The following is a 24,879-nucleotide window of genomic DNA, read 5'->3' on the forward strand; positions in this document are numbered from 1 at the left end:
GGATTTCTAGAAATAGAGATGTTGCAGTAGCAAAATAGGGGCAAATGTTATGTTTTGGTGGTAATAGAAAAAAAGAAGCAAACTTTACTTCTGAACTTGCCTTTAAATGGATTTAATCTTTAAAAATTAAGCATTAGTACCTTTGGAATGACACAAGATTCTCATCAAGTGCTCATCCCTCAGACAGATGGGTAAATTGAGGAAAGTGAAATAAAAATATATTATGTTTAAACATTGTCAACTGAAGGGCTATTGGTTTAGTTTTACTTTTGACCAGAATTTTGCACGTAGTGGGTAAAGCAGGAAAAAACTTTGTCACTCGTGAAGTGTTCTTGTAATCTAAAAGATGTAAAACAAAAAGTCCTGTCAGTTGAAAAATGCTGTTTACCTTCCTACCTGATCATTCAGCTGTATTTGATGCAATCAATGAACAACTAGCACACATGAGCCAATCAAGTTGCTGAAAACAATTTTTTAAGCTGCTTTCAGCAGCTATTTTAGTTTCTCATTGACCCTGGGATATGCTCTGAAAAATAAAATACATTAAATGCAAAATGTATGAAATCATTAAAAATGCTCCTGCATTTCTCTTGCTATCCTTGCAATGTGGAGCCTGGCGCTTGCATTCTGCGTTTAGAATGGATCCATGGAATCTTATAGCACAAACGACTATTTGGCACATCATACCTGTGCTGACTTTTTCCTTGAAAATGGTGTCCAGTTTAGTTTCACAAGCTTTTTCCCATTACTCTGCAAATTAATCCTCTTAAAGTACATGTTCAGTTGCCTTTTAAAAGTTCCTATGAAATCTGATTCCACCACCCGATCCAAGTGTTGCATTCCAGATTTCTAGTGATGCAATTTAGGAATGATGTGAAGGCATTAGAGAGGGTGCAGGAATGAGGAACTTCAGTTATGTTGATAGATTGGAGAAGATAAGGTTGAAAAGAGATTTGATAGAAGTATTCAAAATCACAAGGGGACTGGACAGACTAGATACGAGAGAAACTATTCCTATTGATGGAAGGATTGAGAATCCAAAGAGCACAGAATTAATAGAAGAAACATGCAGAAAACATTTTTAATAGGTTAGGATCTGGAATAAGTTGCCTGAGTGTGGTGGAGGCAGATTCAATCATGCTATTCAAAACGGAATTGGATCATTATCTGAAAAGGAAAAACTTGCAGGGCTACAGGCAAAAGGCAGGGGAGTGGCACTCGGTGAATTCTTCTTGCAGAGAGCCAGCATGGACAAGATGGGCTGAATGGCCACCTCCTCTGCTATTACCATTCTGTGATTCCAAGATTTTTTGTTCTTTGGTTACTGATCCTTCTGCCACTGGAAATGAGCTCTCTCATTTACTCCTTCAAAACCACTCTTGATTTTGAACATCTGTGCTGGGGTTTTTGCCCCGCCATAGTACCAAAAAGACTCTTGTCAAAGCCATAAATTACACTCTGTCTATGATCATGGTAAACTATCCATCCTTGTCCTTTTCCACACGTCTCCAGCCTTTCACAGATTTGGTACACCATCCTCCTCAACGCCTTTCCATCAGTGTCCTGCAGGGTGAGACTACGCTTAGCTGATTCCGTTCTTATCTCGCCAGTTGAAGCCAGAGAATTATTTGCAATGGTTTCTCTTCCTACTCCTGCACAATTACCTCTGGTGTTTCAAAAATCTAAATTTTGCCCCCTCCTATTATTTACAGACTGGCCATTGGTGACATCATTTGAAAATACATCAGCTTCCACATTACCCTGATGACACCCAGCTTCACCTCACCATTATCACCTTGTTTGACCCCTCCACTCCCTCTAAAATTTAGTCACTGTTTGCCTGATATCCAGTGTTGGGTGATCAGAAATTTCCTCCAACTAATTATTGGGATGAAAGAAGCTGCTGACTTTGATCTTGTGATCAGCAGCGAAGCAATAGTACTTGCTACTGATCTCGAAGAAGCTGCCTACAAAGATCTAGTGATCTCTGAGGCGTAGATTTCCCCTTTTCCAGCGTTTGAATCTGGCACCAAGCCAAAGGGAATCTCCAGGTGTCCAGCAAAAGTGATGTCATCAAGTAGGGTAAGCAACCAATCGCTTTGAAGTGTTCACACATACAGCAAACCAGGAAGTAAAATGTGCTGATTACCCTTGACTTTTAATTCCTTTTTGTGGAGAAATAAATGTTTGGGGAACACACATGGGATTATGGTAGAAACTGAAATATCACAAACTTTAAAAAAATATATTTTTAAAATATATGGATATTTTTTGACATTTCACAAAAACAAAATTAGTTTTTCAGGGCCAGAATGGTTTTTCAACTGTAACTATGAACTTAGTGCAACATTTAAGCACCCAGTTACATCTCATTCACTAATGTGTAACTTTGCCCAGGGAGTTTTTTAAGCGAGACTGATAGCGTAAGAGGACAAGCAGTTTAGTGATTTCTAATTAATTGCAATCTGGTGGGGCTTGAAGAGCACACCCTATTGAGTAGTTTAGAATTGCTGACAGCAACTTCTGGATTTCCTAATTCAACAGCATATATATGGACACCACAAGTTGCTGTTGGTTTCGTAGGAGTATTGGCAGCGAATGCTGACAGTTTTACCATCATTACTACTGCAAAAGCAAGGCTATTGTCTTCAGCCCTCACTGCAAACTCTGTTTCCCTCTCCCTGGTAACTGTCTGAGACTGAACTAGACTGCTCGCAATCTTGATGTGATACTTGATCCTAAAATGAGCTTCTGACCTCAAATCCATGCCATCGCTAAGACTATCTACTTCCATCTCTGTAACATTGCCTGACTGCACCCCTACCCCAACATGCTGCTGAAACCTTCTTTCATGACTTTATTATCTCTACTGGCTCCTGGCTAGCCGCCCATCTTCCACCTCCATAAACTTAGTTAAATCAGACATTCTGCTTATTTTCTTAACTCACCAAGACCCCGTTCACTCATCGCCCCTGCACTTGCTGATCTATTAGTTGATTTCAAGATCCTTGTTTTCAGATACCTCCATGGCCTTGCCCCTCCCTATCTCTGTAACTTACTGTAATTCAGCAGTCTTTGAATATCTCTGGGTTCCACCGGTTCTGACCTTTTGAGTGTCCCCAGTTTCAATCATTCCACCATTGGTGACCATGCTTTCAATTGCCATAGCTCTAAGGTGTCCAAACCACTCTGCTTCTCATCCCTCCTGTGGATGTTTCTTACCTTTTTGACCAAGCCTTTGGTCATCTCGAATATCTCCATATTTGGATCAGTGGCAAATTTTGTTTGATAACACTCCTGTGTAGCACCTTGGGGCATGTTACTAAGCTAATCCTTACTATATAAATGCAAGTTGTTGCTGTTCTCTTCCATTATTAATAAAGCAAGGACTCCATTTGCTTTTGTAACATCCTTCTCAACTTATCCTACCACTGTCAAAATATTTGTGTGCATACAAGCCCAGATCACTCTGTTCCTGCATCCTGTTTAAGATTGTACCATTTAGTTCATTTTGCCTCTCCTTATTCTTTCTAGCAAAATATATCACTTCACATTTCTCTGTCATGTGTCTGCTCACTAGTTTATTTATGTCCTCCTGAAGTATGTTACTATCCTCATTGTTTACTTTCATCTGCAAGCTTTGAAATTGTGCTCTATTATTCAGGTCATTAATATATATCAAAAAGAGAACTAGTCTCAACACCAACCTCTGGGGAGCACCACTGTATGCCTCCCTCCAATCTGAAAAGTTGTTGTCCAGTTCTGTTTTCTGTCCCTTTTAATTCCATGGGTTCAATATTGCCAACAAGTCGATTATGTGATCCGGTGCCTTTTGAAAGACCATATACAGAATACCGACTGCACTACCATCACCAACCCTCTTCTCTACCTGATCAAAGAACTCAACCAAGTTAGTCAAACACTATTTTCCTTTAACAAATCCATGCTTTGTCTTGCGCTATTGTCTTTGAACATTTCCCAACCACTAATATCAGAATACCTGACTACAGTTGGGTTTATCCCTCATCCTTGTTTTAAACCAGAGTATAACATTTGTAATCCACCAATCGGGTGACATCGCTCCCATATCCAATAGGATTTTTAAAATATTCCCTCATGGGGTGTGGGCATCGTTGGCTAGGGCAGTATTTATAACGCATCCTTAATCGTCCTTGAGAAGGTGATGGTGAGCTGCTGCTTTGAACTGCTGCAGGCCATGTGGCGTAGGTACACCCGCATAATGTTTTTAGGAAGGGAATTCCAGGATTTTGACAGTGTCAGTGAAGGAACAGTGATATAGTTCCAAGTCTGGATGGTGTGTGGCTTGGAGGGGAACTTGCAGGTAGTGGTGTCTGCTGCCCTTGTCCTTCTAGGTGGTAGAGATTGTGGGTTGGAGGAGCCTTGGTGAATTGCTGCAGTGCATCTTGTAGATGGTACACACTGCTGGCACTGTGTGTCAGTGGTGGAGTTAGTGAATGTTTAAGGTGGTGGATGGGATGCCAATCAAGCAGGCTGCTTTGTCCAGGATGGTGTCAAGCTTCTTGTGTTGTTGGAGCTGCACAGTAGAGAGTTCTGCATCACACTCCTGACTTGAGCCTTGTAGATGGTGGACAGGCTTTGGGGAGTTAGGAAGTGAGTTACTCGCTGCAGAATTCCCAGCCTCTGACCTGCTCTTATAGCCACAGTATTAATATGGCTAGTCCAGTTCAATTTCTGTCAATGGTAACCCACGCATATTGATATTTGGGGATTCAGCAATGGTAATGCCATTCACTGTCAAGGGGAGATGGTTGGATTCTCTCTTCTTGGAGATGGTAATTGTCTGGCACTTAAGTGGCACATAATATGCAACACATCAGCCCAAGCCTGAATGTTTTCCAGGTCTTGCTGCAAATAGACATGGATTGTTTCAGTATCAGGGGAGCCGTGAATGGTGCTGAACATTGTGCAATCATCAGCAAACATCCCCACTTCTGACTTTATGATGAAGGGAAGGTCATTGATAAGGCATGAAGATGGTTGGGCCTAGGATACTACCCTGAGGGACTCCTGCAGTGATGTCCTGGATCTGACCTCCAACAACCACAACCATCTTACATAGTGCTATATATGACTCCAACCAGTGGAAGGTTTTCCCCCTGATTTCCATTGACTCCAATTTTGCTAGGGCTTCTTGGTGCCACACTCAGTCAAATGCTGCCTTGATGTCAAGGGCAGTTGTTCTCGCCTTACTTCTGGAGTTCAGCTTTTTTGTGCATGTTTAGACCAAGGCTGTAATGAGGTCAGGAGCTGAATAGCCTTGGCAGAACCCAAACGAGTGTCATTAAGCAGGTTATTGCTGAGTAGCACTGTCAACGACACCTTCCAGTCCATAGCACCCTCGCCTTTGAATCAGAGGGTTGTGGGTTCATGTCCCACTCCCGGAAAACCAAGAACTGTGATTGTACTCGAAAGAAGTTGCAATCTGTGACTGTTGGTAACTCGAAAGAGTTTCCATCACTTTGCTGATGATCGAGAGTAGACTGATGGGCCAGTAATTGGAAGGCTGTATTTGACCTGCATTTTTGTGGACAGGACATAGCTGGGCATTTTTCCCCATAGCCGGGTAGATGCCAGTGGTATAGCTGTACTGGAACAACTTGGATGAGGGTGCAGCCAATTCTGGAGTGCAAGTCTTCAGTACTATTGCTGGAATGTTGTCAGGGTCCGTAGCCTTTGCAGTATCCAGTGCCTTCAGCCGTTTCTTAATATCACATGGAGTGAATCAAATTGGTTGAAGACTGGCACCTGTGATGCTGGGGACCTCAGGAGGAGGCTGAGATGGATCAACGACTCAGCACTTGTGGCTGAAGATGTTGCAAATGCTTCAGCCTTGTCTTTTGCACTGAAGTGCTGGGATCCCCAACCATTGAGGATGGGGATTTTGTGAAGCCTCCTCCTCTTAGTTGTTTAATTTTCTACCATCACTCACGACTGGGTGTGGCAAGTTTGCAGAGCTTAGATCTGAACCGTTGTTTGTGGGATCGCTTAGCTCTATCTTTTGCATGCTGCTTCTGCTGTTTGGCGTGGAAGTAGTCCTGTGTTGTAGCTTCACCAGGTTGACACTTCATTTTTAAGTATGCTTGGTGGTGCTCCTGCATTCTTCATTGAACCAAGATTAATTTGTGCCCCCCCCCCCCCACTCCCAAGTTTAATGGTAATGGTAGAGTGGGGCATATGCTGGCCAATGAGTTTACAGATTGTGTTTGAATATGTTGCTGTTGCTGCTGATGGCCCACAGCGCCTCATGGATGCCCAGTTTTAAGTTGCTAGACGTGTTTGAAACCCATGGTGGTAATGTCACAGAACCCAATGGAGGGTATCCTCAATGTGAACCTCCATTTGTTTCCACCAGGACTGTGTGGTGGGCATTCTTACTGATGCTATCATGGACAAATGCATCTGTGACAGGTAGATTCGCAAGGGCAAGGTCAAGTAGGAGTTTCCCTCTTGTTGATTCCCTCACCACCTGCTGCAGCCCCATTCTAGTGTGTCCTTTAGGACTCCGCCAGCTTGGTCAGTAGTCGTACTACTGAACAACTCTTGATGATGGGCGTTGAAGCCATCCCCACCCCCCACCATAGGGTACATTCTGTGCCCATGCCACACTCGATGCTTCTTTCAAGTTGCGTTCAACATGGGGGAGCACTGATTCATCTGCTGAGAGGGGTGATAGGTGGTAATCAGCAGGAGGTTTTCTTGCCCAGGTTTGGTTTGATGCCATGAGACTTCATGGGGTCCAGAGTCAATGTTGAGGGCTCCCAGGGAAACCCCCTCCTGACTGTATCTGCCACCTCTGGGTCTGTCCTGCCAGTGGGACATAACCCAGGGCTGATGATGATGATGTCTGGGACATAGTAAGGATTTGAAGATTGTGGCAAGAATCTTCACAATTTCTCCTTATTTAACTCAGTAACCAAAGCTACATCCCAGTCAGACTGGATAATTCTTTTCCTTGTAGACTCCTAAACTATTAAGAACATCCTCTTTATCTATCCATTATCCTATCCAATATCACTATTGACTTCTCTTTTACTGCTACATTGGAAACATCCTTTGCTCTATTGAAGACTGATACAAAATATTCATTTAGTAATTCAACTATAACGTCTGCCTGTACAACAATGCTTTTCTTTTTGGCCTCTAATCAGATCCACCATTATTTTAACTACTCTTTTCCTATTTGTGTTTGTTAAAAGACTTTTGGTTTCCCTTTTATGTTAGCTGCTGATCTTATATCATACTCTCTTCCCCTCTTCTTTTTTTAGATCTCCTTTACTTTCTGTATTCAGCTTGGTTCTCCCTATTTTGATCCTTACAATTATTTTAAACTCCCTTTTTTGTATCATTTGAACGTCTATCTTTATTCATCCATAGATCTTTGGTAACCCTTTCTTTCCCCCTCGCGGAAATATGATTACTCTGTACCTGAATCATCTCTTCTTTCAGGGCCCCTCATTGTTCAATTACTGCTTTGCCTACCAACGTTTAATTCAATCCGCTTAGCCCAGATTCTTTCTCAACACACTGAAGTTAGCTCAGTTCTCCAAAATGCGCTCTCCTGAAACATGCTTCACTTAACCTCACTTCATTCTCCAGAACTAGATCCAGTATCGCTTCCTTCCTCATTGGGCTGACATATACTGATCAAGAAAGTTCTGCAGTACACATTTCAGGAATTTGATATAGTTAACAAGAAAAGCAATGGTCCTGATATTGGCTCCTGGTGGGTGGGGGAAGCCCATGTCTCTTATCATGTACATTATCAAATGCTTTTTGAAAATTCATATACGTCTTTGCTACTGTCATTAATCAGCTCTGTCATCAACCAGCCCTGTTACTTCATCAAAGAGTTCAATCAGATTAGCCATACATAATATGGTAACAAATCCATGCTGGCTGTCTCGTATTAACCCGTACTTCTACAAGTGAGAAATTTTTACTTGCCAATGATGCCTAGTGGTTTCCCACCACTGGTTTTGGACTGCTTGAGTGACTACATTTATCTCTCTCCCCTGGTTTGAACAGGGGTGTAACATTTGCAATCCTGCCAGTCCTCTGGCACCAGCCCAATGTTCAAAGAGGATTGAAAGATTGTGACACTCTAATTTTTTCGATCTCCATTCTAGAATCGATTCCATCTGGACCAGTTAACTTTTAACTTTGAGTCTTTCCAACCTATTTAGCACCTCCTTGCTATTTTTTTTATATTATCCTATAATTCTACCCTCCTCTACTCTGGCATTAACTTCCTCCTCCTGTCAAGACAGATGTAATGTATTCATTCAGTACCTGAGCCATGCCCTCTGCCTTCACAAGATTGCCATTTTTGTTGCTAACCAGCTGCATCATTTCAATTATCCTTTTCATTTGTTTAAAAGATTTATGGGGTCCCTTTTATGTTACCTAATTTCTTATTTCATACCCTATCTTTGCCTTTACCGCCTTATATCCTTTTTCAATCCTCCCCTGCCTGGTTTTCAGTTGTAATCTGCAGCTTACATTTTTCATAACCTTTTTCCTGTGGGGAGAGAAAGAGAGTCACAAATCCTGGTTGTAATGCACATTGAAGCAGAGCTTAAAAGTAAGAAATCATGGTGAGTTCTGGTTAAAAATGACTTGAATTCTAGAAGACTTGGATTGTTTCCACACCAGCTTCTGAACTTCTGTTTGTAAGCTGTCCTCGTTTTCACTCTCTATTCCCCTGCATCCCATCGACTAATGAAAGCCTGGCAACGCAAAAGAAATTTACCCCTGCATCTGAAAAATTATAAGCTTTAGGAAATGTACTAAAAACGTTTATCATTTGTTTAAAAAAAAAAATAGCTCATTTCCCTTGCTTTTGATTGACACCCATATTTTATATTTTTTATCCAATCTTATTTATAATGTGAATAATAAGATCAATAATATAAATACTTAGAAAAAGACAGTGATTGTATTTCCTATTTTACACTTGCAGGGCCTAAAAGGATTGTGGAAAGGTATGGGGAGCACATTTATTGTTCAAGGAATAGCACTGGGTACTGAAGGCATCATCAGCGAATTCACACCACTTCCCAGGTAGGTTCCATCTGTGTGCTTTCTGCAAACTGCTTATATTTATACACCTCTACCTTCTCAAGGGCAACTAGGGATGGCCAGTAAATGCTGGCCCAGGCAACAAAGCCCATTTCCCATGAATGAATTTTTAAAAAAAAAATCATTGGTTGATTATTAAATTTAAAAATACGTACACAGTGAGTAAACTTTATTGGAAAACATGCTGCTGAGATATATTTGGGGAAAATGCATGTTTTTTTTATGTGCTCAAGTGGTCAAACCAATGCAATGTGTTTGAGTGAATTTTTTCATTTAATATCAATTTTCCAATATAGAATTTTCGCATTCTTACAGCGCAGAAGGAGGCCATTCAGCCCGTCATGTCTGCACCAGCTCTGAATGAGCAATTCACTTAGAGCTATTCTCCCACCTTCTCCCCATAACCCTGCATGTTGTTCTTTTTCAAATGAGAGTCTAATTCCCTTTTGAATGTCTTGATTGAACCTGCCTCCATCACACACCTTTGAGGTGTTAACTGGATCCATGCCAGTTGGTGAAGTTAAAACTAAGACACTGCTGCTTTCTTTGCTGGAGAGAGTTTATTAACTTAAAAGCAAAATACTGCGGAAGCTGGAAATCTGAAAGAAAAACAGAAAATGCTGGAAAAACTCAGCAGGTTTAACAGCGCCTGTGGAGAGAAAACAGAGTTAACGTTTCGAGTCCATGTGACGACTCTTCTGTTTTCTCTCCACAGATGTTGTTAGACCTGCTGAGTTTTTCCAGCATTTTCTGAGTTTTCAACTTAGTTCACAGTCAACACTACTCCCATACCCCAGTGTCCCAGCTATCCCCATTTAAAGGTCTACAAGTACCCATCGCCTGTTTAACAATGTAATTGCCACTAAACCGTAACAATGTAATTGCCACTAAACCGTAGCAATGTAATTAATAAAACATTGACATCAGGCAGTGCATTCCAGACCTTAACCACTCACTGCATGAATAAGTTTTTCTCTCACATCGCTTTTTGCTTCTTTGGTAAATTACTTTAAACCTGTGCCTTCTTGTTCTCATCCCTTTCACAAGTGGGAATAGTTTCTCCCTATCTAATCTGCCCATGCCCCTCGTGATTTTGAATAACTCTATCAAATCTCCTCTTAGCCTTTTTTCTCCAAGGAAAACCATCCTAACCCCTCCAACCTATCTTCATATCTAAAGTTCCTCACCTCTGGAACCATTTTCGTGAATCTTTTTTGCACTCTCTCCAACACCTTCACATCTTTCCTGACGTGCAGCACCCAAAACTGGACACAATACTCCAGGTGAGGCCGAACTAGTGTCTTATACAAGCTCAACATAACCTCCTTGCTCTTGTAGTCTATGGCCCTATTAATGAAGCCTAGGATATTGTATGCTTTATTAACTGTTCTCTCGACCCACCCTGCCACCTTCAATGACTTGTGCGTATGTACACCCAGGTCACTCTGCTCCTGCACCCCCTTTAAGGTAGTGCCCTTTATTTTATATTGCCTCTTCATGTTCTTCCTACCAAAATGAATCTCCTTGCATTCCTCCACATTGAACTTAATTTGCCACCTTTCTGCCCATTCCACTAACTTGTCTATGTCCTTCTGAAGTTCAAACTATCCTCCTTACAGTTCGCTATTCTTCCAAGTTTTGTATCATCCACAAACTTTGAAATTGTGCCCTGTGCACCAAGGTCTAGGTCATTAATAAAAATCAGGAAAAGCAAGGGTCCCAACACTGACCCCTAGAGAACTTCATTGGAAACCTTCCTCCAGCCCAAAAAACATCCATTAACCACCACTTGCTGTTTCCTATCACTCAGCCAATTTAGTATCCATGTTGCTGCTTTCACTTCTATGAGCTATAACTTAAAGTTGGGTTGTTAACTAGAAATTGAAATTTAGTGAGTTTTGTTGGGAAGATGATTGCATTTAGTTTACCAGCAGCTAAACTTCTGATTATCACTCCCCTTTATACAAGATGCTGCTTGGAAGTTTTACTTTTAGGTGTTATATTCTACTATGGCACTATTTTAGCTTACATAATTTAATATTTAATCTGTACAGCATTATCTTGTAAAGTTTTATTGTATTGCAGAGAGGTTTCCCATAAATGGAGTCCAAAGCAAATAGCTGGTCACCTTGTACTGAAAGGGTAAGTTGCAAGAAGAATCATGTGACTTCTTGTTTGGTTTGAAAATTGTACCTCTTGAAACTGTTGATGGCTATGGGTTATTTTGGCATTTACGTAGTCTAATTACAGTCTGGCTAAGGCATAAATAACCAGGTTTGCTAATTTTTAGACCGTTAACACTAGTTTTGTACTTGGAGCCATCTAATGACTACATATCCTATTCTTCAACTCGGACGATGTACTGCATTATGGGGTTTGATAATTAACATTGTTTTTTAATTAAAAATGGAATTTGATAATTGTTTGTTCCCAATATATCAAGTCCCAGAATCCCTTGTCAGGCATAGCTGCATAGAAGTCGTTCAAAAAGGTCTTTCTAAGATTGGTCGACTCTGAAGATCACAAAGTGGAAGGAGATTAGACAGGCTTTTTGGGCCAACTTAGCTCGTCTGCCCAGACTTATAATTGGATATCACAGCCATAACATAGAAAATAGGAACAGGAGTAGGTCACTCGGCCCTTTGAGCCTGCTCCACCATTCAATATGACCATGGCTGATCCTCTACCTCAACGCCCATACTCCTGCACTCTCCCCATACCCCTAGATACCTTTACGGTCCAGAAATCTACCTATTTCCCCCTTAAATATGTTCAGTGACTTGGCCTCCGCAGCCTTCTGTAGTAGAGAATGCCATAGGTTCACCACCTGAATGAAGAAGTTTCTCCTCATCTCAGTCCTAATGGTCTACCCTGTATCCTGAGACTGTGACCCCTTGGTCTAGACCCTCCTGTCCAGAGGAAGTATGATTCCCTTCGTTCAGTCGGTCCACCCCTGTCAGAATTTTATATGTTTCAATCAGATCTCCTCTGATTCTTCTAAACTCCAGTGAATACAGGCCTGGTCGGCCCAATCTCTCCTCATGCGACAATCCCACCATCCCAGCAATCAGCCTGGTGAACCTTCACTGCACTCCTTCTATGGCCAGTATATCCTTTCTTAGGCACGCAGACCAAAACTGCACACGCTACTCCAGGTGTGGTCTCACCAAGGCCCTGTACAGCTGCTGTCAGACATCCTTGCTTCTGTACTCAAGTCGTATTGCAATGAAGGCCAACATACCATTTGCCTGTCTTAACTGCTTGCTGCTCCTGCATGCTTGTTTTCAATGATTGGTGTACAAGGTCACCCAGGTCCCTTTGTACATCAACATTTCCCAATCTATCGCCATTTAAATAATACTCTGCTATTCTGTTTTTCCTTCCAAAATGGATAACTTCACACTTATCCACGTTATACTACTTCTGCCATGTATTTGCCCACTCACTCAACCTGTCTAAATCGCCCTCAAGCCTCTTAACACCCTCCTCAGTGCTCACATTCCCACCAAGGTTTGTGTCGTCAACAAACTTGGAAATATTACATTTGGTTCCCTCATCCAAATCATCGATATATATTGTGAATAGCTGGGGCCCAAGCACTGATCCCTGCAGTGCCCCACTAGTCATTGCCTACCACTCTGAAAAAGACCTATTTATTCCTAAGATAAAAGCAAAAAACTACGGATGCTGGAAATCTGAAACAAAAACAAAAATACCTGGAAAAACTCAGCAGGTCTGACAGCATCTGCGGAGAGGAATACGGTTTACGTTTCGAGTCCGTATGACTCTGGTGAAGAGTCATACGGACTCGAAACGTTAACTGTACTCCTCTCCGCAGATGCTGTCAGACATGCTGCGTTTTTCCAGGTATTCCTATTTATTCCTACTCTGTTTCCTGTCTGCTAACCAATTCTCAATCCATGCTAATATATTCCCCCAATCCAATGTGCTTTAATTTTATACACTAACCTCTAAAGCTTTCTGAAAATCCAAGAAGACCACATCCATTGGTTCTCCCTTATCTGTTCTGCTAGTTACGTCCTCAAAGAACTCCACGTTTGTCAAACATAAGTTCCCTCTCATAAATCCATGTTGACTTTGTCGAATCCCATTGATATTTTCAAAGTGCCCTGTTATCACATCCTTTATAATAGACTAGCATTTTCCCTACTATTGATGTTAGGCTAACTGATCTGTATTTTTCTGTTTTCTCCCTTTTTTTAAATAGTGGGGTTACGTTTTCCACTCTCTAATCTGCCGGGTCTGTTCCAGATCTGCAGAATTTTGGAAAATGACAACCAACGCATTCACTATTTCCATGGCCACCACCTTTAATACCCTGGGATGTAGATTATCGGGCCCTGGGGATTTATCGGCTTTCAGTTCCATTAATTTCTCCAGCACTATTGTTTTAGTAATAATAATTTCCTTCAATTCCTCCTTCTCACTAGGCCTTTGGTTCCCTAGTATTTCTGGGAAGTTATTTGTGTCTTCCTCTGCGAAGACAGAACTAAAGTAGTTGTTTAATTGCTCTGCCATTTTCTTCTCTATTGTAAATTCTCCCGTTTCAGACTGTAAGGGACCTACATTTGTCTTCACTAATCTTTTTCTCTTTTTTTTCCTTATACATACTCATAAAAGCTTTTACAGTCTGCATTTATGTTCCTTGCAAGTTTACTCTCATACTCTATTTTTCCCCTCTTAATCAATCTCTTGGTTCTCCTCTGCTAAATTATAAACTGCTCCTAATCCTCAGGTTAGCTACTTTTTCTATCAACTTTATATGACGCCTATTTGGATCTAATATTATCCTTAATTTCTTTCGTTAGCCATGGTTGGGCTGCTGTTTCTGTTGTGTTTCTGTGCCAGAAAGAAATTTATAACCGTTGCGATGTATACATTTGTTCCTTAAATATTAGCCATTGTCTATCCACCGTCATGTCTTTTAATTATGTTCCCCAATCTATCTTAGCCATCTCACACCTCATACCTTCGTAATTTCCTTTAAGATTTAGGACCCTAGTTTCAGATCTGACTGCTTCACTTTCCATCCTAATGAAGAATTCTGTCATGTTATAGACACTGTTCACTAAAAGACCCCGCACAACAAGGTTATTAATAATTAAACCCTTCTCATTGGACAATACCAAGTCTAGGATAGCATGTTCCCTAGTCAGTTCCTCGACATACTGGTCTATAAAAACATCTCGTACACATTTCAAGAATTCATCTGCCACAGTATTATTGCTAATTTGGTTTGCCCAGTCAATATGTATATTGAAGTCACCCATGAGCTAGGCACAGGCCTTTTGGCCCCTTGTGCCTGCTCAGCCATTTGATAAAATCCTGGCTGATCTACTTGTGGCCTCAGTACTTCCCTGTCTACTCCCTATACCCTTTGACTATGTGAACATCATGATATTCAATAATTTCAAGATTTTTGTCTGTACTCCCATGTATTAATAATCCCTTGTGTGCAGACTTGCTTGAAATAGTTTCTAAATTTGCTTTTTACGAATTTCGATCTAATTCCCCTTGCCCTACTATCACTATTTAATTTCAAATAATGTCATAGATTTACCTTTTTTACCATTTACCAACAAATGTAAATCCTGAGATCCATCAATATGCCACCCATCATGACATACAAAGCTTTTGGAAACCACCAGAGCCATCTACAGACCAAGGTCAAATGGACAAATTCTTCTTCACTCACAGGATAGTGTTTCCCCTCTTAAGGATGACGATGCCATCCGTCAGTAATGGAAAGAACGTTTTCAGCAACTCTTCAACTGTGAATCCACAGCAGCAGCTGATGCTCTCCAGGCTTTCCCCAAGCACCCTGTGGTAGAATCCATGGGTGAAGTGAACCACAATCGATGGGAGAGCTGCAGCAAGCAATCAAACAGTTGAAAGACAACAGTCTGTAGCCCTGATGATATTCCAGCTGAGGTCTTCAAATCTGGTGGACTTTTACTCATATTAGGACTCATGCACTCATCCTGTGGATTTGGGAGAAAAAAGAACTCCTCCCCGACTTCAGGAATGTGACAATTGTAACCATCTTCAAGAAGAGAGAGAAATCATGATGTGGGAAGCATCAAGGTGTTTCGCTCTTATCCATAGCAGGGAAAATCCTAACTTGCATTCTCCTGAATCACCTACTTCCTGTGGCTGAGGAAATCCTCCCAGAGAGACAGTGTGACTTTAGGTCTTCCAGAGGAACCGCTAACATGGTCTTGTTGTCAGATAAATAGAGAACACCACCAGGAACTCTTCACATTTATCGATCTCACCAAAGCATTTGGCTCAGTAAATTGCGAAGCCCTGTGGCTGTGCTCCAAAGATTTGGATGCCTAAGAAACTTCTTCACAATTTTTCATGACTATATGACTGCAACTGTCTTTAAGTAGGAGATCTGAAACAGACGCCTTCAAAATCTGGATCGATGACAAGCAAGGCTATGCGATAGCCCCCATTCTATTTACAATTTACCTGACATAGCTATTTACCTCAAACTCACCAGAGGGAGGTTGATCTACCAAATACTGCTTAGATGGAATATTTTGCAACCTCAGTCACCTCTGTGCCAAAACTAAACTGACCACCATAAACATACATGATTTACAGTTTGCAGATGAGGATGGTGTCGTTGCCCACTCTGCACCAGATTTGCAAGCCACTTTTGATCTCTTCAATTCTGTGTACAAGAAACTCAGCCTGTCTTTATTGCAAAAACAAAACTTAAATCGACCCACACCTGGACAGTCAAATATTCCACCTCCCACATATGTCTTCCATAACTCAATAATTTCACTTTTTCTTCCAAAAAAAAAAGTATAGCATTTCCTCATAACATTGTTTTTTGGCACAAGGAATCTGTTTCATGAACTGCCTCCAGAGCTAGAATATCCTTCATGTCTTGGACATCAGCTTTGGACGCAGTGTTCAAGTTGTATAAACCATGACTCCCTCTGACTTGTACTGTGTTGTTCTAGATATATAGTCCAGTATTCCATTTGCTTTGTTTATTGCGTTTCTTAGCAATTGACATATTAGCTAAGTATATGAAACTCTTAAACCTCTTTCGTCATCTTTAGCTATTTCAAAGAGCACACACATTACTTATTTTCCCTCCCTCGTTTGCAGTGTCATACAATTGTCTGGAATAAATTTAATTCGTCTTGCTCTATTCATTTACATATTTTGTTAATTTAACAATTCCTGAGCTGAATCCTCAGATTCAAGAGCTCTTCCTAGTTTGGTATTTTCTGCAAATGTGGCTAGTTTGCATGAGCTTCTAAATCTGCCATTAGTGTAAATTAGAAATATAGTTCTCCTGGTACCCATCTATGGGACATCCAGTGTGATTTATTTTTTTAAAGTTGGTGCTGTGGATTTAATAGATAATTAAAACTGTCACTTTTCCCTTAGTATTTTATAATTTTGTCTTCCTTGAAATTGCAGTGGATAATGGGCAATTTTTAGTGGATTTAAACATAGTCATGAACTTTAGTAATTTTATATAGACTGTTTTTTTATTTTAAAAAACCTCTTATTTTAAAAAAAAACTTATTTCCTACAGGTTGACCTGTGCAGTGGCATTGCCTTTTTACTCAGCTAGTTTAATTGAGACCGTGCAGGTAAACTTTCATTCTCTGTGTTAACAAAATTTATCTATCACACTGTGTGAAGTAAATGTTGCCTTATTTAACTGCCAACTATTGAATAGCATTTAAAAAATTGGGGAATGGTGTGACAATGATCATTTACTGTAATAACCATGAATCCTTTGACGTATGAGGTACAAAGAAGGTCATTCAGTCAGTCATATCCGAGAAACCGGACGGACACCCGGCATCGACCTAGGGACCAGAAACTACAATGGCAAACTCAGCCCTGTCAACCCTGCAAAGTCCTCCTTACTAACATCTGAGGACTTGTGTCAAAGTTGGGAGAGCTGTCTCACAGACTAGTCAAGCAACAGCCTGACAGTCATACTCTCAGAATCATACCTTACAGATAATGTCCCAAACACCACCCTCACCATCCCTGAGTATGTCCCGTCCCACCGGCAGGACAGACCCAGCAGAGGTGGCAGCACAGTGGCATACAGTCAGGAGTTTTCCTGGGAGTCCTCAACATCGACTCCAAACCCCATGAAGCCTCATGGCACCAGGTCAAACGTGGGCAAGGAAATCACCTGCTGATTATCATCCCCTCACCTGCCGCCCCCCCTTCAGCTGATGAACCAGTGCTCCTCCACGTTGGAGAAAGCATTGAGTGTGGCAGAGGTGCAGAATGTACTCTGGGTGGGGGACTTCAATGTCCATCACCAAGAGAGGCTCAGTAGCACCACTGCAGACCCAGTTGGCCGAATCCTAAAAGACATAGCTGCTAGACTGGGTCTGTGGCAGGTGGTGAGGGAAAAACATACTTGATCTCATCCTCACCAACCTTGTTGCAGATGCATCTGTCCATGACAGTGTCAGTTGGAGTGAGCACCACACAGTCTTTGTGGAGACGAAGTCCCATCATCACATTGAGAATACCCTCCATCGTGTTGTGTAGCTCTACCACTGCTAAGTGGGATAGATTTCAAACAGATCAAACTTGAAACTCGGCAGCCATGAGGTGCTGTGGGCCATCAGCAGCAGAATTGTACTAGATCACAATCTGTAACCTCATGGTCTGGCATATCCCCCACTCTACCATTACCACCAACCCAAGGGATCAACCCTGGTTCTTTGAAAAGTTCAGGAGGGCATGCTCCAGCCATAACTAAAAATGAGGTGTCAGCCTGGTGAAGCTACAACACTGGACTACTCGTGTGCCAAACAGCATAAGCAGCATGCAATCGACGCAGTTAAGTGATCCCACAAACAACGGATCAGACGTAAGCTCCACAGTCCTGTCACATCCAGTTGAATGGTGGTGGACAATTAACCATCTCACTGGAGGAGGCGGCTCCACAAATATTCCCATCCTCAATGATGGGGAGGCCCAGCACATCAGTGCAAAATATAAGGCTGAAGCATTTAGAAGAACCTTCAGCCGGAAGTGCCGAGTGGATGATCTCGGACGCCCCCAGCATCACGGTGCCAGTCTTCAGCCAATTCGATTCACTCCATGTGATATCAAGAAATGGCTAAAGGCACTGGCTACTGCAAAGGCTATGGGCCTTGACAATATTCTGGCAATAGTACTGAAGACTTATGCTCCAGGATTTACTGCGGCCCTAGCCAAGCTGTTCCAGTACAGCTACAACACTGGCATTTCTCCGGCAATGTGGAAAATTGCCCAGGTGTGTCCTGTACACAAAAAGCAAGACCAATCCACCCCACCAACTACCTACCCACCCTCAGTCATCAGTAAAGTGATGGAAGGTGTGATCAACAGTGCTATCAAGCAGCATGTGCTTAGCAATAAACAGCTTACTGATGCTCAGTTTGGGTTCTGCCAGGGTCACTCAGCTTCTGACCTCACTACAGCCTTGGTTCAAAATTGGGCAAAAAAGCTGAACTCCCGAGGTGAGGTGAGAGTGACTGCCCTTGACATCAAGGCTGCATTTGACTGAGTGTGGCATCAAGGAACCCTAGCAAAACTGGAGTCAATGGGAATCAGGGAAAACTCTTTGGTTGGAGTCATACCTAGAACAAAGGTAGATGGTTGTGGTTGTTGGAGGTCAATCATCTCAGTTCCAGGACATCACTGCAGGAGTTCCTCCAGGGTAGTGTCCTATGCCCAACCATCTTCAGCTGCTTCAATGACCTTCCTTCCATCATAAGGTTAGAAGTGGGGATGTTGGCTGATGATTGCACAATATTCAACACCATTCGTGACTCCTTAAATATTGAAGCAGTCCATGACCAAATGCAGCAAGACCTGGACAATATCCAGGCTTGGGCTGACAAGTGGCAAGGAACATTCGCGCCACCCAACTGCCAGGCAATGGCCATCCCCACAAGAGAGAATCTAACCATTGCCCTTTGACATTCAGTGGCATTACCATTGCTGAATCCCCACTATCAATGTCCAGTCAGTTAGCATTGACCAGAAACTGATCTAGACTGGCCATATAAATACTGTGGCTACAAGAGCAGGTCAGAGGCTAGGAACCCTGTGGCAATAAATTCGCCCCCTGACTTCCCAAAGCCTGTCCATCATCTACAAGGCACCTGGCAAGAGTGTGATGGAATACTCTCCAAATGCCTGGATGAGAGCACCTCCAACAACACTCAAGACACCATCCAGAACAGAGCAGCCACCTGTTTGTTTGTTTGTTTGTTTGTTTGTTTGTTGATGGAGTGGCAATCACTCCCCCCACTACCGACGCACAGTAGCAGCAGTGTGTACCATCTACAAGATGCACTGCAGAAACTCACCAACTCTCCTTAGGCAGCACCTTCAAAACCCACGACTGCTACCATGTAGAAGGACAAGGGCAGCAAATGCATGGGAACGTGACAACCTGGAAGTTCCCCTCCAAGCCACTTACCATACTGACTTGGAAATATATCGCCATTCCTTCACTGTCGCTGGGTCAAAATCCTGGCACTCCCTCCTTAACAGCACTGTAGGTGTACCTATAACCAAAGGGACTGCAACAGTTCAAGAAGGCAGCTCACCACCTTCTCAAGGGCAAATAGGGATGGGCAATAAATGCGGGCCTAGCCAGCGACACCCACATCCTGTAAATGAAGTTTTTAAAAATGACCAAAAGCTTAGCCAAAGAGGTAGGTTTAAGGAATATCTTAAAGTAGGAAAGAGAGATGGAGAGGTTTAGGGAGGGAATTCCAGAGCTTGGGGCCTAGGCAGATGAAGGCATGGCCACCTGTGGTGCAAAGATAAATATTGGGGATGTGAAGAGAATCATCTATATCTTGGAGTATTGTAGGGCTGGAGGAGATTACTGCAATAGGCCAAAATGAAGTCAAGGAGGGATTTGAAAACAGGGATGAGAATTTTAAAATTTGAGACTTAACCGGGAGCAATTGTAGATCAGCAAGCACAGGGCTGATGGATGAATTGGGTTTGGTGAGTTAGGGCACAAACAGCAGAGTTTTGGATGACCTCATGTTTACATTTGACAGAATGTGGGAGGCAGGCCAGCAGTTGGTTAGAATAGGCAAGTCTGGAATTAATAAAGGTAAAGTTAATAAAGAGGTATGCTGAGGGCTTCAGCAACAGATGAGCAGAGGCAGAGATGTGTGATGTTATGCAGGTGGAAATTGGCAGTTTTCATGATTGCACAATATGTGGCTGAAAGCTCATCTTGGGGTCAAATATGACACAGGTTGTGAGAACACCCACCAGATCACCGATCACCCCACCAGCCTCCGCATTCAAAGGATCATCCTCCTCCATTTCCGCCAACTCCAGCATGATGCCACCACCAAACACATCTTCCCTTCACCCCCCCGGCGGCATTCCGTAGGGATCGTTCCCTCCGGGACACCCTGGTCCACTCCTCCATCACCCCCTACTCCTCAACCCCCACCTTTGGCACCTCCCCATGCCCACGCAGAAGATGCAACACCTGGCCCTTCACTTCCTCTCTCCTCACCGTCCAAGGGCCCAAACACTCCTTTCAAGTGAAGCAGCATTTCACTTGCATTTCTCCTAAGTTAGTCTACTGCATTCGTTGCTCCCAGTGTGGTCTCCTATACATTGGAGAGACCAAACGCAAACTGGGCGACCGCTTTGCAGAACACCTGCGGTCTGTCCGCAAGAAAGACCCAAACTTCCCTGTCGCTTGCCATTTTAACACTCCACCCTGCTCTCTTGCCCACATGTCTGTCCTTGGCTTGCTGCATTGTTCCAGTGAAGCCCAACGCAAACTGGAGGAATAGCACCTCATCTTCCGACTAGGCACTTTATAGCCTTCCAGGCTGAATATTGAATTCAACAACTTTAGATCTTAAACTCCCTCCCCCATCCCCACCCCCTTTCCGTTTCTTCCCCCTCCCTTTTGTTTTTTCCAATAATTTATATAGATTTTTCTTTTCCCACCTATTTCCATTATTTTTAAATCTATAACTGTAATACCCTGTCAATCTTTCCACCCCAACCCACTAGAGCTGTATCTTGAGTGTCCTGCCATCCATTCTTAATTAGCACATTTTCTTAGATAATATCACCACCTTTAACACCCCTTTGTTCCTTTTGTCTGTGACATCTTTTGATTATCTGCTCCTATCACTGCTTGCTTATCTCCAGAATCACTACAACCCCCCCCCCCCCCAACCTTAAACCAGCTTATATTTCACCCCTCTCCTAACTTTACTCAGTTCTGCTGAAGGGTCATGAGGACACGAAACGTCAACTCTTCTTCTCCGTCGATGCTGCCGGACCTGCTGAGTTTTTCCAGGTAATTCTGTTTTTGCTTTGCGAGAACAGTCTGGTTCAACTTCAGACAGTTGCTAGGGAGAAGGATGGAATTGGTGACAAGAGAGCTGAGTTTGTGGTGGAAACTAAAGACAATGCCTTTGGTCTTCCCTCATATTTAATTGAACGAAATTTATGCTCAGCGAACACTGTTCGATAAACAGCCTGAAATTTAGAGATGGAGAGGGGTCGAGAGAGGTGATGATGAGGTCAAACTGGGTGTCACCAAGATGCATGAGAAACTGATGTGTTTTTGGATGATGTCACTGATGGAGCAATTGAATGAGAAATAGGGTGGAGGGGCCCTAGAGATAGATTCTTGGGGAACACCAGAGGTAACGTTGCGAATGGGAACAGAAACCATTGATGGTGATTCTCTTGCTATGATTAGATGGATAAGAATGGAACCAGGCTAGTGCAGCCCCACCCAACTGGAAAAAAGGTCGAAAGACATTGGAGAAGGATGGTGTGATCGACCGTGAAAGGCTGCAGACCGGTTGAGAAGAACGAGGAGGGAAAGTTTCCCCTCATCAGTTATGCATGATGTCATTTATCACTGATGAGAGCAATTTCAGTACTGTGGCAGGACAGAAACCAGATAAAAGTGATTCAAACATGAGTGTTCCAGGAAAGATGGGCACAGGTTTGGAAGGTGACAACATGTTCAAGGACTTTAAAGAGGAAATGGAAGTTGGAGATTGGACAGCAGATTGTAAGGAAGGAAGGGTTTTTTTTGAGAGGGGTGATGACAGCAGATTTGAAGAAGAGATAGACAAAACCTGAGGAAAGAGAATGGTTCATTTGTGGAAATAGAACGAAGAGAGCAGGAGTTGGGACTTGTGGACAAGATGAGCAGCAGGAGGCAAGAGTAGGAATAAAGGTCAGGTACTCTAATTGGCAGGATGTGACTAGTAGTATCTTTTGGGAATCTTTGCTGGGGCCTCAACTATTCACCACATATTAACCGCTTAGATGATGGGACAGTAAGCGGCATTTCCAATTTTGTCAAAGACAAGATTGTCAGGATTGTAAGCAGTGTAGATGGAAGCTAACATTGCAAAGACATACTAGTAGATTAAGCAAATGGACGAAACTGTGGCAAATAGATTTCCATGTAGGCAAATGTGAGTTCATCGACTTTGGACGTAAAAGTAATGGAATAGAGTACTTTCCATATGGTGAAAAGCTCAAAACATCGGACGTTCAAAGAGACTTGTTGGTTCATGTACATAGATCATTAAAATGTAATGAAAAAGTACAGAAAATAATCAAAAATGTTAATGAAATGCTGGCCTTTACATCCAGAGAACTAGAATACAGACCAGACCAGGTAAAGACGACCGATTTCCTTCCCTAAAGGACATACCAGATGTTATGCTATAACTGTACAGCCTGCATGATTAGGCCACAGCCGAAGTACTATAAGTAGATTTCAGCACCATAAGAAGTATAAACTGGCCTTGGAGGGATTTACCAGAATTTTTTTTCCCCCTTCATTCATTCATGGGATGTGGGCTTCTATATTTGTTGCCCTTGAGAAGGTGGTGGTGAGCTGCCACCTTTCATTCTTTTTTTGTGACTTTGTAGCAGTTTGTTACAATTTGGCTTGCTAGGCCATTTGTGTCAACCACATAGCTGTGGGTCTGGAGTCGCGTGTAGTGTAGACCAGACCAGGTAAGAGCAGCAGATTTCTTTCCCCAAACGACCTTAGTCAACCAGATGGGTTCCATGGTCATAATTAGACTTTCAGATTTTTTTATTGAATTCAAATTCCACCACCTGCTGTGGCAGGATTTGAACCCGGGTCCCCAGAGCAGTACCCTAGTACAGCGACAATACCACTACGCCATCACCGTAAATATGGACTTCCCCAAATATATATTGACTTCGAGGGTTAAATTATGTGGCGAGATTATACATATTAGGGTTGTATTCCCTGGCATTGAAAAGGTAAAGGGTGATTTGATTCAAGTTTCAAGATATCATTGGAAGCTGTTAGGGTAGCTTGCAAGAAACTATTTCCTCAAAAGAAAAGCAAAATACTGTAGATGCTGGAAATCTGAAATAAAAGCAGCAAATGCTGGAAATACTCAGGCCAATCAGCATCTGCGGAAAGAGAAATGGCGTTCATGTTTCAAGTTGATCGACTTTCGTCAGAACTGGAAATGGAAATGTAACTGATTTGAAGCAAGTACAGAAGCTGGTGGAGTGGGGGGCTGGGGAAGGAAGGCCAAAGGAAGACTGGAAAGATTAAATGATCAAAGGAATTATGATGCAAGGTGGTGCAAGGTAGTATAAGGAGATGGTGATACGACAAGTAGAGAAAGAAAAGATAGGTCGAGAGGAGGTGTAAACAGGAAAAGCAGAACTATCACCAGATGCCATCCAAAAAAAAATTGGGAACAGAGGTTATGATCTGAAATTGTTGAACTCAATGTTGAGCTTAGAAGAGTGGAAAGTGCCTAATTGAAAGGTCAATTCTACACCCACTCCCACTCTGACCTCTCTATCCTCGACTTCCTACACTGCAAACTCATATTTTAATTATGCACTTTATACCCTCCGGTCCCAATGCTTCTGGAATCTGAAGTGTTCCCTTGTGTTCCATTTCTTCAGCCATCTCATTAATCTGTTTAATTCTGCTATTCCTATACTCACCAGCGCACAACACTGGAAATCATCCAGAGATTATAGCCTTTTGAGGTTCTGCTGTTTAATTTCCTCCCTAGCTCCTGAAACTCTGACTGCGTGACCTCGACCCTTTTCGTTTACATGTCATACCTGAGCCACGAAGTCTCTCTTCCCCACCTTCCAAAAATGTTCTACACCTTCTCAATGATGTCCTGAGGCAACATGCCATGTGGGACTCACGGCTGTTGCAGGAACACCTGAGTGCTCCGCCGACTATCACATTCCCCCTGACCACTACATTTCTATAACTTGCTGTGCCTCATGTAGTCATTTGTCTTATGGTGCTGTGGATCTGTTCCAAACTACATTCCCCCCAAGCTGTTACCGATATTCAGTACTCAGTTTGAGAGTGTCACACTCTGAAGATTCCTGCACTGGTACCTCTTCCTGTTCTGTAGGTCACCCACTTGCTCTCCTCCTGAGCACTTTATAGCTGAGGAATGACCATCTCCTGGAACATGCACTCCAGGAAATTCGGTATAGGGTTCTGTGTTTAGGCATGCCAAACAAGATAACAAATAAGAAAACTAATACATAAAAGTACAAACCTTTTGAAATTACCTCATGATTTTATTTACCGTTGGTTCTAGAAATTGCCCCCTCCTTCCTTTATACAGTTTATCCAAATGTAATTATTAAAATACAGTGGATTACAAATAAATATTTAGAAGATGACTAATG

The 24,879-nt window shown here is 42.4% G+C and overlaps 1 protein-coding gene across 5 annotated transcripts in view; it reads left to right on the forward strand.

Annotated features, from left to right (window-relative positions):
- slc25a46 (solute carrier family 25 member 46) overlaps window positions 1–24,879 on the forward strand; it is a 57,435-nt gene that overhangs the window by 20,124 nt on the left and 12,432 nt on the right. For all 5 annotated transcript variants that reach the window (XR_013579903.1, XM_078566118.1, XM_078566112.1 and 2 more), the window contains 3 exons: window positions 9,002–9,102; window positions 11,206–11,262; window positions 16,706–16,763. Coding sequence is in view for 4 of the 5 variants with exons in the window: in XM_078566118.1 (XP_078422244.1) it covers window positions 9,002–9,102; window positions 11,206–11,262; window positions 16,706–16,763 (216 nt within the window). In the remaining variant the exon portion in view is untranslated. The remainder of the gene's footprint in view (window positions 1–9,001; window positions 9,103–11,205; window positions 11,263–16,705; window positions 16,764–24,879) is intronic.

Source organism: Cetorhinus maximus, chromosome 2 (genome assembly GCF_964194155.1).
Source record: "Cetorhinus maximus chromosome 2, sCetMax3.hap1.1, whole genome shotgun sequence".
In the NCBI taxonomy this organism is placed as follows: domain Eukaryota; kingdom Metazoa; phylum Chordata; class Chondrichthyes; order Lamniformes; family Cetorhinidae; genus Cetorhinus; species Cetorhinus maximus.